The sequence below is a fragment of the Bufo gargarizans genome, chromosome 3, assembly GCF_014858855.1.
Source record: "Bufo gargarizans isolate SCDJY-AF-19 chromosome 3, ASM1485885v1, whole genome shotgun sequence".
In the NCBI taxonomy this organism is placed as follows: Eukaryota; Metazoa; Chordata; class Amphibia; order Anura; family Bufonidae; genus Bufo; species Bufo gargarizans.
The window spans coordinates 473,738,495-473,753,896 of NC_058082.1; the positions used below are offsets into that span (position 1 = coordinate 473,738,495).

The following is a 15,402-nucleotide window of genomic DNA, read 5'->3' on the forward strand; positions in this document are numbered from 1 at the left end:
TTTAAGTTCTACGTTCAGTATAGCTATGGACAGTATTCAGAATGACATCCCTCCTTTGGTAGGCCAGTAGTCTGATCTTCTAGAGTTAGGGTAATTAGGAAAAATACATTGAAATTCACTGGCTATTTCTTTTATTTTAAAGAAGGAAACATTCGGTTTTTATTAACTTAATATGCGATTGATCTTTGCATTGCAGTCTTCTTCAAAGACTATGATCTGAAGGTAGTCTTTTTCTCTTTCCTTTTTCAGATGAGAGCCCAGAGACACAAAATGACCTCTGATAAAAGACCCCACTTTTGGGTAGTTAGTACTTTGTGTGGTTTTAGCTTACATTTTTTTATTTATTAATTCTCTAGCATTTTAACATGTTGAGGGTTGTCCGTGATGGTTTCATTTAAATACCAAGACCAGTGATGAGTGAACTTCTGTTTTTAAGTTCGGCTTACAAGGTTCGGGTTCGGTTTATCTAAGAATTCCGTTATGGATTCCACTACTGCGGACCATAAATTATAGTCTGTGGTAGCAGAATACATAACAGAATTCTTAGATAACCCGAACCTTGTACCCTGAACTTGAAAACAGAAGTTCGCTCAACACGAGTAAAGACCATTCTTGCTTAATTGAATCAGGGAAGATTATGTGACTTTGGGCAATTTCACATGAGCATATTCATTCCGGTCATATTCATTCAAATCCTTGTCTTGCAGGATTTTGTATTCTCTAAACATCATATAAATCAAGGGGTTATAAGTGCTAATTAAAGTTTCTCTGATTTAGAACACAAACCTTCTGAATGTAACTATATAATTGGTTCCTATGCAGAGCATAATTATTAACTTTAATGAGTGTATGTTTGGTTTGCAGTATGTCCTTTCACAAATACAAGGTGCCCTTCTGCATCAGCAAAGGTAATTTATATTGAGAACAGCACATTCTTATGAAGAAGATTCCTTGCACTTTTGGAGGCTAAGCAAGGATGAGTGCTGTGGTGCCACTGAGAAAAGTGGCATTTGGATACATTTGTAATTTTGTTACCCTTAAAATGAATTTTCAGTTTTCATGATCCCCATAGTAAAACCACGTATGCCCCCACAGTGAGATTTCTGAAAATGTAATTTTTTTTCTTTATTAAGAGAAATAATTTTTAATAAAAAAAACATTCTCCAACTTACTTTACATAACTTTTGTATTGGAAAAAGTAGAACACATGCTTTAGAAATATGACCCTCATTTTAGTTACCATATTTCTCAATGTATTTATCAAACACCCAGCATAAATAAATTGAATCTCTTCCATACTGTTCTAAAGCCTCTGCTTCCCCTCACATAATATATTACAAAGCTCTCTGCCTATATTGACCACTAGGAGAGCTTAGTGCATAGAAATGTATACAGTGACTGTTGCACTTAAAGGGGTTGTTTCACTTCAGCAAGTGGCATTTATCATGTAGAGAAAGTTAATACAAGCCATCAGCGGTGGTTGTGCTTGCACACTATAGAAAAAAGCATCAGCCTCTCTGGTGGCCGGGACCATGGGAGCTCACATAGGCTGGTGCTTTTTCCTAATGTGTGTAAGCATGAACACTGCTGCTGGATTGCAGAGTGGTCAAACCATGGAAATGAGCAGTGTATAATGTGAGGGAACATTTAATCCAGCCAGCAAAGGAAGTAATATGGACAGTCACAACACATTAGTAAGACCTTTATCTACATAATAAATTATATTTGACAACCCCTTTAAGCTGTAGAATATCTATATATTAAGTTCTCTCTATTAATGTCTGCAGGAAATTGTCATGAATCTATGTAGGGAACAGGAGAAGCAGTTCAGTACCAAGCCCCATCTCCCAAGGCTCCATAGCAGTCCTATGTTATGCCTCCATGGTAGTTATCTCCCCTCAAACTTTTTCTGAGAACTGAATGGATGTCGTTCCTTTTGTTAAGAGAAATTAATCCCTTAATATTTTAAGATGTTAATTTGTATTAAGCTATATGTAACTAAAACTAAATTGATAAAGATATTAAACACCTTAAAAATGAAGTTATGCCATATGTAAAGGGTTTTTCTATTACCTATATTTTGATTTTGGTGGCCTATCCGTTGGCTAGGTCATCAATATCTGATTGGCAGGGATTCAACTGGCACCCCATCAATCAGCTTTTTTTTTCAGTAGCTCAGGTGCCAGAAATAGGCAGGTGAACTAAACAGCTCCATGCTGCAGTAACCAGCGCTATCTAGTAAACAGTTGATATGTTCAGTGGGTGTGGAACCACTGTGACAACCAACAAGTTTGACGTTAGGCTAAACCTAAGGCATGTTCCTGTAAATCCCCTGGTATTCACCCTTTAACACCTATGCACAAATCTAGACTTTGCTGCAGGAGAGCCACCAGGCTACTACCTCCTGGAGTTGTGGTTGGCAGATGACCCATAGGTGAAACTTGTAGCCATTAATAGGTTGAGGTCAGGGCAGGCAAAGTTTGTACGAATCCATGAAACAGATCTGACGCCAGGGCAAGCACCAGTGGGTCAGTACCATAATTGCGCACAAGTCTGTTCAGGCACTGGAGGGTCAGAATCCAGGAATCAGGCAGAAATCGGTACATGGGCAGACAATCAGATACAGCACACCTTGGCAGGAACTAGCAGATTACTGAACCTATTGCTCAGACAGAGCATGAGACAAACAGAGAATGAGACAAACAGCACAGCCTAATAGCTACACACAGAATCAAAGTTAATAATGCAGAATGAGGTGAGGTTCAATAGAATATATCCCCCAACAGACACATAGGAGACTGGCGCCTGGGCCGGTTCCAGAGCTCTGAAATTGCGATAGACGAAAGTTGAGTACATCAGTGATTGCGCCTCCCTGAAGTAGCATGACAGCGGTGGGCACTGGACACAACCGTGACAACAGTGGATGGAGCTGTGTAGTTCTGGCCCCTGTTTACTTCACACGAGCTACTGCAGAACATCTGAATGGTGGGGGTGCTTTGAGTCTGATCCTTGCCAATCAGATATTGATGATTTATCCTAAATACAGGCCATCAATATATGTCCTGAAAAAAACTTTTAATGAAACAGGTGGTAAAGTGTGTGTGTGTGTGTGGTGGGGGGGGGGGAGGGGGGGTTGTTAACCAAAACAATACCAACAATACACTGTCTACTGTAACTGGTTTAATAACTATGATTTTTAGTGAAAGTAGAGAATGTTAGGATTTGCAATATTAGGCTGGAAATTGTGGTAGGGACCTGAAGACCTCATATTGATCCCACTCATAATCTATTACACTGCTGCAGAGAGAAAGAGGGTTGACATGTGGGCTTGTATCCAGAATAAACTATTTCATGGTAGCTCATCCTGTTGAAAAATATATTAATCTACTATTACCACAGAGGTAGATTGTAGGGTGTCAGACCCAGAATAATCAGTAGCCCATATATTGTTTTAGTAATTCCAGTCCTGAAGGCAAACAGCCATTTGTATTGTAGTTTGTTTTCCTGAAGCTTCTCCTGTAGAGGCTTTAAACGATGACTCTTGTTCAGAGAGACAGCTATTATCCAGGTAAATATGGATAGCGCTCAAAGGTTTCTCTCAATGACTATTCCCATAGCCCTGAGGTTTCCCAAAAGGGTTGAGGATATTTGCTTAGGTATGCCCTTATTCTGAAATTCTTATTTCTACTCTGATTTTTCTGATCTTCAATCAAGAGCATAGACCGGTTCAAAAGGTCTCTTTGTTGCTGCAGTTTTGTTTTTTAGAATGTTAATATCGTCTAAACTTTCTTCTTGCGCCATTTCCAGATAATCTATAATCAGATCTGGCAAGTCAACTGTTGGTAAGACTTACAGTATTGGCAGTGAGAAATTAATCTACAGAACCACTGTCATAAAAGTGCGCAAATATCATTGGAAGCTGTTCACACAGTGCAGTCTGATAATGTAAAACAAGAACATAGTCCGGTCCACACTAGAAAATGGTAGTTGAACAGATTAAAGATTAGGTGTGGCAGAAGAGTAATGGCAAAACAGTGGCTTAATAGCGAATGATACTAGGTACCCAGTCAATAAATGTAAGATGCATGGACGGTAGAGGACAGGTAGACGCAGCACTCACCAGGGTCGGTTCTTCAACAAAACTTTATTGCTGGCTAGCAGGTAGACATCAGCTGCATAGGCTGGGGAGTGGGACGGCCTGGGAGCTGGACACCCATGCTGATTACTCTAAGCTTACCACGCTGAGCACCACGCAGTCCGGGTCTAACCTGTGCAGCCGCGCGTCTCAGGAGTTCCGGGGTCTGAGGATATGTGAGTGATTTCCTTAAAGGGGCAGTGCCGCTGTTTTATTTTTTTCTGTCTCCCTACCATTTATCTAATAAATGTAAGATAGCTATATATATGTAGTCCTCTATATATAGTGCCAAAAGTCTGAGCCGATTGCACCTCACTGAAATGCTACAACAGATATAACTGAAGATATATATAAACTACGCTCTGCCACCCTAGCATGCACTACCACAGATATTAATGACCATAAGGGATGCCCAGATGATGATGAAAAGCAGCCTTCGGGCTGCCTTTACTTGCAGGTTCTCCATTCAGGACAACATAAGCCAGCGCTCCAGTAAGCCGTGTGGTGGCAGCCACCTCTGTGGCTGCGCTGTGGGTGATGTCAATCACCAAATCAGGAGAGGGTGCATTCTGGGTATATAAAAATTTTGTTTTTAGTCAGTTGTACATGTCTGGATGAAAGGCCCATACCAAGTGGCCCGAAACGCGTCACATTCTGCTACAGTTTCTCCGTTTGTACACATGAATTTTAATTGAATATGTGAACGAATAAAGCATTGTTTTTTAAGGGAAAGGGAGCTGGACGTTATTCCTACAGTATAAAAGCTGTTTTGCATAGGCACTTTGTAAAACAAAGTCAATATTTATAGCACAATAATTTATATTCTAATTTATTTTTTTTTTTTTCAGATTGAATCTCGCAAACGACTTGCAAAAACAGTCTTGGTCTTTGTTGGACTTTTCGCCTTCTGCTGGCTTCCCAACCATGTCATTTATTTATATCGTTCTTACCATTATTCAGAAGTGGACACTTCCGTCTTGCACTACATAACCAGCATCTGTGCTCGTGTGTTGGCCTTTACCAATTCCTGCGTTAACCCGTTTGCTTTGTACTTGTTAAGCAAGAGTTTTAGGAAACAGTTCAACAACCAGTTGTTCTGCTGCAGGCCAAGACTCATTGTGAGGTCTCAGAGCACAGGACGAAGCACCACCAGAATGACCTCGCTAAAAAGCACCAACCATTCCATAGCCAGCTTCAGTCTGATCAATGGCAAGCACATCTGCCAAGAAGGTTGTGTATAAAAGTGCCACCTGGACATTTGTAAATTTTTTCCTTGAAAAGGGTTGTTAACCAGTATCTGTAAATAGTACAAGTGTTACTGTGGAAGGCCGAATGTTACTACTGGTAAAGTCAACTTATCATGGCCCAGCTACAATATTTCAGGAATTTGGAGTAAAACAATAAAAAAAATGTTTTCTAGATCTGCCATTTATATGCGAGATGCAATAGCTAAAATATACTGTGTTCTCTTAATTAAAGAGTATCAGTGAGCCCTCTGGACATATCTATGCTAGTGAAATGGCTTCCTCCATAATATAAGAAGTTTGAAGCATCTGTGTTGTACAGTTCCTTGGTTAATCCTCCTAGAGTATTACGAATCAACTGAAAGTTGGGTTCTACCAGTCGGAGAAATGTCCCTACACACTATGACCCTGTCCAGTCAGAGCTGAAAGTACTAAATTAGATTGTGTAGGGACACACCCTTAAGACAAAGGTAATGGTAACGCTTTATTGTTAATCTATTTATAAATAAACAGGAGGAATAACAGAGTAACAAAACAGTGCAGATTTGTAAAAAAAAGATAAAAAAAGATAAAGCATTGTCTAATGGGGAATGCAATTATTTACTAAATCATAAAAGTTGCATGTAGAGAAGCAGCTACCTGTATACACTTTTGTTGATTGAAGGCACATTTCATATATCCTTTCCTTACAGATATGTATGTACAGAGTCAAGGTCCTCTTTAATTATGATCCCTGAGAACATTGGCTGGGCCATCATAGGTTGGCTATCTGTTGTATAAAGTCCTATTACCCATGCTGCTAAAAAGTCAAGAGGAGAAATTATATATCTACGAATAAGTTATTACAAAAGTGCAAGGGGAACGGGTGAATACTCTTTTTGCTATATTTTGTCTTGTAAACCCTTGCTTAAAACCTTCAGGTTACCATGATGTGGACATTCAAGAGTTAGACTCTTCCAGGAATCCCAAGGAAGTTCGAAGAGCCTACAGAAATATTGGACTTTGTCACTGCCTCTTCCCCCTTCCAAAATATTATTACTCAGAGGGTTGAAATGGACAATATACTGAACTTTCCTATAGATGGATTACTTTCCTTTCCATGTATATAACAATTTCCAGTTATTACACATGAATTATTAAGTATTTATTTTCTGAATATAGTTACTAAGTTATACAGAGTGTTGTTTACTGGCACTGAAGCCATTGTTTGAACTCTAGCTTGAGAAATATAATAAGACTGAATGTGAAATTAAACAGGAGGCAATGTACTAAACATAGGCAGGTATAACATAAGCACAAAAGCCATATAATGATTGTGTAAGGATAATATGCATGAATTCCATATGTTCGTAATACTGGCTGGATTTCCACACTCCACACACCAGTTTTTTTAATGCAATTTCTGATGCCAATGCCAGGAGTGGATCATAAATAGAAGATGCATATGAAGGAAATGTTTAAGGAGTCATTTACTAAACACCAGCGTTTCACATTTTGGTCTTAATAAAAACTGTCAGAAGTTCTGACCAATTTATCAAGCCTCTAAATAAATTTGTTGCATCTTCTGCTGTCTGTGCACCAGAACAGAAATGTACTCCAGCCAGGAGCTGGAGTCGATTTCTGGTGAAATGTGCACCGGTTTCTGGCACATATATTGCTAAATACGGTAAGTTGGGCTGTGGAGCCTCCTCCTGCCAACACCTCACCTACTTTTTGGAAAAGTGGCGAGGGTTTCTGAGATAGCTAAAAAGTCACAAGTTGTGTTGCAAAACTGCACTTCTGTTTTGAATCCCTTCTGGCTTTGGCTTAAAAATCTACTTTTAAAAACCTGAACGTGGAGATGCAGCCTCATTGTGTCTTGGAAATTCTGTATTAACCAAGAAGTAATTAAAAAATACTATGTCTAAAGAATTATAAAACTAAAATATTTTTAAAAAGCAGCAGAAATCCCTTGCACCTACCTTAGTGATTGGTAAACTCAGAAAACCAGCACGCATTGGAAGAAGAGGTCATGCTGGGATACCAGAACTGTAATAATCAGAAGGACTACCTACTGCCTTTCTACATTGCTTCGACCATAACATAATATTATTATAACTTTTTTTTTTAAAGAAAACATGTAAATGAAATAATTCCTACAAGAACTTTATTGGACCTTTACAAATGTAGTAAATATTTGGGATAAAATGTTGCCTTCCTGTTGCTAAAAAGAGCAAGCAAATGTAGTTTGTTAATATATGTACGCTTTTTAGGATGAGGAGAAAAGTTATGGTGAAATAACTCTCCAGGATCTGGTGACATTACCAGTACATGTGGCACAAAAGACAGAATATTTACAGCCTGGACATCAAAATTTCCATATACAGTGTTACGTGGAATAAAGACTTGCATCATTTAATCTTGTTCTCTAACATTAAGGTATAACTCCCAATTCTTAATTTTTTTTGTTAAATATGTAGGGCAAGTGATAATGAACATTTTTTTAATATACTTTATTGATTTTGCATTTTTTTAATGAAAAACCAATACTGAAGTTTTCCCTAATCCATCTTCACAGCGAAGTGAAGATGTTCCTCACTCACTGCGCAGCTCTCACTGCGTCTCTCATATATGGCTAAAGCTAACCATAAATACTATGTATATATATATATATATTGCCCTGTTTGACATAGGTACACTGTCTGCTGTGAGGGCTGACAGTGTCTGTGCAATCTGTATGTCCGGTGCACTCGCTAACTAGCTGCTGGTAGTATACCATTGTCAAACAGGGCAATATGTACATATATGTAGTTTTCATGGCCAGCTTTAGGCAACATATGAGGGAGGCAGTGGGTAAGGAACGCCTTTACTCTTCAGTACTATGCTGAACACTGAAGATGAGCAACTCACTGCCAAAAATCTAATTCAGGGTCAGTTTTTTCATTAAAAGTGCAAAATCAATAAATAAAGTAAAATGAAAAAAATGTTCACTTGTAGCCCTACACATTTAACAAGAAAAAGAAATGGCAGTTTGGCAAAGGATAAAAGAGATATGGCTAAACAAACCTAAACGGTTGTACCAAATTTGCTACTTTCACCAACCTTGGGTAGTAATAAACATGTGCATCAGCTACAAGGTGGATTAAAGGCAACCTGTCACCAGAATGGTCCTATTGAGCTAGTAACATGTTCACACTGGTCACGCTGCCTTGTTTCCTAAGCTGATTTCAGTTCATAATCATTTTTTATTGTGGAAAAACAACTTATAAAATGTACCTGATGTCATCAATATGGTCTTTGTGGAGTCACTGGGGCATGTCAATGGTGGAGCCTAGTCACTGACTACAGCCAGCAATCTCTCTCGCCTTGCTGCTACAGCCCGCCCCTTCCATCCTGCAAGTCAGCGTCTGCGCCTACCAAATCTTGCGCAGGAGCAGACGCACATCATTGGCGGCTGGGAACCAGACATGTGCAGTGAGTCTTTGAAGCCGAGGTGTATACACCTCCGCACAATGTGCATATCTGGTTCCCAGACTCCATTATTTCCATATGTTTTAGCATCGTCACCGAATCCTGTTAAGTTGATAGGCTTTAAAGGCTATGTACATCTTTGGGGAAAATATTTTTATGATTGCATTGTATTCATTTTAAGCTAAAAACCAAAATTTCCAATTGGTTTTTATTTTAAATTTTGAACCTATGTCTCTCTGCAGCCTTCAGTTTTTCTGGAAGCAGGATCTGAATTTTCAGTCTGTTCCATCAGGCAGCTCGAGCTTTCCTGAGAAGTGAATGGATGTCGCCCCTTTTATTAAGAGAAATGAATCCCTTAATATTTTAAGATGTTAATTTGTATTAAGCCAATTAAAATCAATATCTGATTGGCAGGGATTCAACTGGCACCCCATCAATCAGCTTTTTTCAGTAGCTCAGGTGCCAGAAATAGACAGGCGAACTAAACAGCTCCATCCACTGTTTAGTGGACAGTGCTAATTACTACAATACTGCAGTAACCAGCGCTATCTAGTAAACAGTTGATATGTTCAGTGGGTGTGGAACCAGTTTGACAACCAACCAGTTTGACGTTAGGCTAAACCTAAGGCATTTTCCTGGAAATCCCCTGGTATTCACCCTTTAACCCCTATGCAAAAATCTGGACTTCGCTGCAAGGGAGCCACCAGGCTGCTACCTCCTGGAGTTGTGGTTGGCAGATGACCCATAGGTGAAACTCGTAGTCATTAATAGGTTGAGGTCAGGGCAGGCAGAGTTTGTATGAATCCATGAAACAGATCTGATGCTAGGGCAAGCACCAGTGGGTCAATGCCATAATTACGCACAAGTCTGTTCAGGCACTGGAGGTTCAGAATCCAGGAATCAGGCAGAAATCGGTACATGGGCAGACAATCAGATACAATACACCTTAGCAGGAACTAGCAGATTACTGAACCTATTGCTCAGACAGAGAATGAGACAAACAGCACAGCATATAATGCAGAAGCTGAGTAATGCATTAGAAACAGCCTAATAGCTACACACAGAACCAGCTGACTCCTTATCTGTGATCTCTCACCTCAACCCTCATTATAGCTCAGTTATTATCTTATTAATAAGAAAAAAGTTTTTATGACATTTTAGTAATTTGGACATAAGGTTTATTAGAAGAAAGTACCATTCACATAGCTAGACAAACAGTTAATCCTTTGTGACAGAACGAGTCAATATTTTAAATAATGAACAATTGAAAAAATTATATTTAGCCCAAAATGAGTAAAATGTAATGATAAAAAAATTGCCCCTGAAGGTATACATAGCCTTTGAGTCCTCAAATCTGGCTCAGCCACTACTAGCTCTTGATAAAGGGTTCAACTTGTTGTTACTATTTGTGACTTGTAAAATTGATTCATTTATACAGGAATTGTAAAGACAATATTTAATTCACAACTGGCCTGTGTATGCCCTGCATGCATGCTGCAGGAGTTCAAATATTGGTATTTCAATGATTGCAATTAAAATAAATTGGTGTTTTTAGTTCATTATTTATCAGTTATATAGAAAATACACTTGTAATGTGAAACAATCCAATGAAGCAGTCCATTGCCACAAATGCCAAGTTGTAGCTCAACTTCTAATAAACATCTTCTTCTTCTTCTTGACTAAAGAGAATGAATCTATTCATATGGCAATTGGATATATACTGGATTAATACTCTTCCAACCTTTACTCAGTGCTGCATTTATATAAAAAAAGGACTTCCTTCAGAATCCATGCTCTAGCGTTAAGTGCTAGCATAGTCACATGCCACACATATGCCATTCATACACTGAGTAAATACCACACACTCACTACTTACACATTGGACACCCGCTGTTGGAGCTGCAAAATTTTCTGTAAGTCCCAGATTAGGGGGACATTACCAGTTATCAGGTCTGTATTTAGAGTTCATGCTGCCATAGGCACTTTAGTGCCCCCTATTGATAACCATACAGTTTAGATAGTTGGCAGTCAAACACTCCTTTGGCTGTCAGCTATCCCTCACAACTCTCCCATACGTATGCATGCTTAACTGAAAGCCATGCTGCAAAAAGAAAATTACAAAACACCATGGGGCAGACTATACTAAGGCTGACATTTCTTACGCCAGTGTTACTTAGATGCCCACAGGAGTTAGGTGCACCTAATTTATTATAAGGGATACATCTCATAATAAATTAGACACCTATTTCATGTTTGCTCACTCATGGCATGTCAGTGGAAGTATTTAATGTCACATAGCAGCACCTGATTCCTTATTGGCAGTGCTGGTGTTTGTTACTGAGTATGACTGAGCAGATTAGTGGCGCAGCAGTTTCCCCTCACTGCTACTGCTACTCCACCAGTCAGCTTAAAGGCTATGTACACTTTCGGAGGCAATTTTTTTTGTGCCGGTCATCTAATAAACCTTATCTCTAACCTACTGAGAGGTCATAAACTGTTATTTAAGCCACATTCTTATCATTAAGATAAGAACTGAGCTATAATGAGTGTTTATAAGGGCAGAGAGCAGAGATAAGAAGTCCATCTGCTCCTGGTCTGACGGAAAAGACAAAAATTCCACAGATAGAACATGTCAGGTCTGTACAGAAAAAATGATGCCATAATTTTAATATCGATCAATTGAAAAAAATATTTTTAGCTCAAAATAATAAAAACATGTCCCCGAAGATGTACATAGCCTTTAACATTTAGCACCGCAGTGCAGAGGAGAGGGAGGAGAATCACTTTTCTCTCTCCTCCTCTGCCTTGTTTACATTGCAGCCAAGGCCAAGTATAGGGTTTCTGCTGCCCGAGGTGAAAATTGAAATGGCTTCTCTTCTTCCCAGGCAAAATTCTCAATTCAACTCTTACCCCAGCCAGGAAAACTCAGCACTAAATACCACTTTCATCCAGTGATGTCTACTCCTTTGATGTAAATGTTGTCTTTCCTCATCTTCTACATTTGGCAAAGATCGGACTGCTCCCAGCTACATCTTTTCTCTGCCAGGTTTACCACACAGACATCTTAGGTTCCTCATTTTAACATTATCCTGTGCTGTGCTCCCCAGTGCCCACAAACACTATACTGCAGAAATAATAGTGCTATACAGATAGTCCTCCCATAGTAATAGTATTCCACCAATAGTTATTCTCTCCCAGAGTGCACTAATTAGTAATTGTACCCCTACAGTGCCCTTAATAGTGATAATGCTCATCAATTAGTAAATTCCCTCCATATTGTGCCCAATAATAATGCCCCCACAGTACTTCCAGTAGTAATAATGCCCCCACAGAGCCTCCAGTGTAAATAAGGCACCCTTATTGTGCCTCCAGTGGTAATAAGGCTCCCTATAACTCCAACAGTAGTGATAAGTCCCCTTATAGTGCCAACAATAGTAATAAGGCCCCTCTATAAGGCATCCCTTGACGCCCCAGGAGAATTTAGGATGATCTATAAGGCATTCCTATAGAGTCATCAATCGTAATAAAGCCTCCAGTAGTTATAATGCCCCACAAAGTGCTCCAGTATGTATAATGCTCCCTGTTGTAGCCCATTAATTATGCCACCCTATATTTTCAAACTATTTACTAAATAAGGTGGTCTTAAACGGCAGAAAAATGCTCAAAGCCCCAAATGCTGTTGAGCATTTCTAGATGGGGATCAAATTCCGTACTTGTGATCCGTTGCTAACAGTAATCCCCAGCAGAAATGCACACAATGGAGGATGCCTACAACGAACCACATGTACCACAAGAACATCCTAAACAGGATAGCACAATGTGCGGATGTGATGGATTATATAAAACAGAACATTACAAAAATTGTATAATCCATCACATCCGCACATTGGGCTATAGTGTTTAGGATGTCCTTGTGGTAGATGTGGTCCGTTGCTGGCATCCTCCATTGTATGCATTTTTGCTGGGTATTACTGTTAGCAACGGATCACATGTGCGGAATTTTCCCCCTCATTTAGAAATGTGCAACAGCATTTGGGGCTTTCAGCATTTTTCTACCATTTAAGACCACTTAATTTAGTTAGTTTGTTTCTATATGTGTACCTGGAGGTGTGGCAACTCCAGGATGTATTATTTAGGTGCACCTGTGTGGCCTGCACCACTTAAACTGGGACTCACAGTCTCCTTCCTTCTGAAATTGTATGTGTGATTTCACGCTGGAGGTAACCTGAGAGCTGTTTGCTGTAATTGCCCATACGGCCCACTGGCACAGGTCGGTTAGCATTAGGTCCTGTGCCACTATGAGAGACTTTAAGGAGGTGCATTGGCTCCGGTATGTTCTTGATATAAGAATATATTGGCGAAAGTATCAGATTGAGGGTTTAGCCATATATTATCAATTGCATTTACCATTGGGGTGCACCAATTTTTGTAGTGTTCTGTTTCACCCTATATTTCCCTAATATTTATATTGGCAGTATAATAATAATACACCCTGTAGTACCCTTAGTATCTATAATGCCCCCCCCCCCCCATGGTGCCTCCAGTACTTATAATGCCCCTGCAGTGCTCCCTGTAGTCATAATCCTCCCTGTAGTGCCCCTAGAAATTATAGTTGCCCAGGACCTCTAACATTCAGGTCCATGTAAATAACATCATTCTCCTCCCTCCAGCCTACTGTCCCATGTAAGAAACATCACAATCTCACCCCAGCACCCTCTAAAATACATTCCGATATAAATAACATAATTACCTTGCTTCAGTCCCAACATGCAGTCCCATGTAATTAATATCAATCCATCCAGCCTCCTCCAACATACAGTCACATGTAAATAACATCCCTCCCTCCAGAACCTCCAACATACAGTGCCATTTGAATAACATCACTCCCTACATCCAGCCACCTATAACATACTGTCCCATTTAAATAACAACACTCCTTCCCCTCAGCCCCCTCCAACATATAGTTCCATCTAAATAACATAACATAAGAGTAGAGAGCTACATCTCCCAGCATTTCTCTGGTTCTCATATTGAATCCATTGTGTCATGTGTCTTCATGACATCTTCTCTTCATTGCTGAGCTCTGCCCTATCCTGCACTGATCAAAGGACAATGACGTCATAATAGGTCCTTTACCACCACTTCCACTGCCTCCTCTTGTACTGTTCACATGATGGTGACAATGTCATCACAGGTCTTCAGCTCCTATGCACTTGTGTTGTTGCAGAGTGCCAAAGCTACTCCATGGTGTTATGGGCTTATTGAGACCAAGCGTCCAAACTGATGCCTCAACGTAGGCAGATCCATACCACTGGTTATACATACACCCATTAATATCAGAAGAAGGAGTGGTTTGTTCTGCACAAGAGTCCAAAAATGATACCTTAACAGCGACAGAATGCCTGCCTATACACGCAAAGTTAATTGTCAGAAAGAAAGAGTGGCTTGTTCTGCACAAGTATTTAAAAATTATGCTTTGACAGTGGCAGAATTCCTGTTAGTATGTATACATGCACAAGTGCTGTCAGGAAAAACAGTGGCTTGTCCTGAACAAACCTCGAAAAATTCTCCCTTTTAATTGGGAGCAGCAGCAGTACAGTGTGGATATGGAAAGGGTAAGGTGTATAGGAGTAATAGTAGCTTATATAGTAGTAGCATCAGTAGCAGCACAGCATGGACCAGAAAAGGCAGTAGATGTGTGTGTGGTTGTTTAAGGGTCATAGTAGTAGTGGTGACTGTGTAGCAGTAATGGTATTGGCAGTAAGCCTGCAGTGGTTGGGTTTGGGGTGGGACAAATGCTATGATGGGTCCCCTGGACACAGTCAATGTGTCACCATGTGTTGCTGCTGTCTGGAAGGGATGGTAAGGCATGGTGAACCCTAGTGGGAAATAAGGCCAGGGTCTTCAGTAAATCAGTGCACTGCACTTCTTTACTAGAAGAACTCAAATCCAAAACAATGCAGACAAGGCACTGGGTTTGATTTTCTAGTCATCTTACAGGCAGAAGAAGTTTTGCTGAGGAAAGGCCTGAGCCAGCTGTCCCTCTCTCTCAGAAGGCTGGTACCCTGGCCAAAGGCTAGTGCCCCATGGGCTGTGGCTCAGTCATCCGGCTGACTCCCTGGTCAACAGCCTGGTAACCCGGGGTCTGTGGCTCAGCATCCCTTAGCATCTTCTTCTGGTCACTCATGCAGTCTCTCCTACTCCCTATCTGCGGACAACTAAGAGCTCAAATTGCTCTCCTTAAGTATAGTTTCTAGCTGAACTAGAAACTTTTTGTGGGAGGGGTAGAGTGGAGAAGTACAGTCTAACAGAAACATTGCTACAATTTCTGTCATAGAGCTTCAATGTAGGTCTATGGGAATGATTAAGCAGTTTTTCCAGACATCAACTAGTCGTCAGACATAAACAAAAGAGCTAAACCAGACAGTCAGAAGGTCAGTGTGTCTATTTTTTTATCTAAAAGCTCTCTGTGCATTAACTCTTTCCACATTGCAGTGCAATTAATAACAGCGCAAATGAACAGGATATATTACAATAAAGATATAAATGCAGTTCAACAATATTAAACAGTAT

General features: G+C 40.0%; 1 protein-coding gene across 1 annotated transcript in view; it reads left to right on the top strand.

Annotated features, from left to right (window-relative positions):
• GRPR (gastrin releasing peptide receptor) overlaps positions 1–5,376 on the top strand; it is a 295,798-nt gene extending 290,422 nt beyond the window's left edge. The window contains exon 3 of the mRNA XM_044288093.1: positions 4,984–5,376. Coding sequence (XP_044144028.1) covers positions 4,984–5,376 — 393 coding nt within the window. The remainder of the gene's footprint in view (positions 1–4,983) is intronic.
• The last annotated feature ends 10,026 nt before the right edge of the window (positions 5,377–15,402 follow it).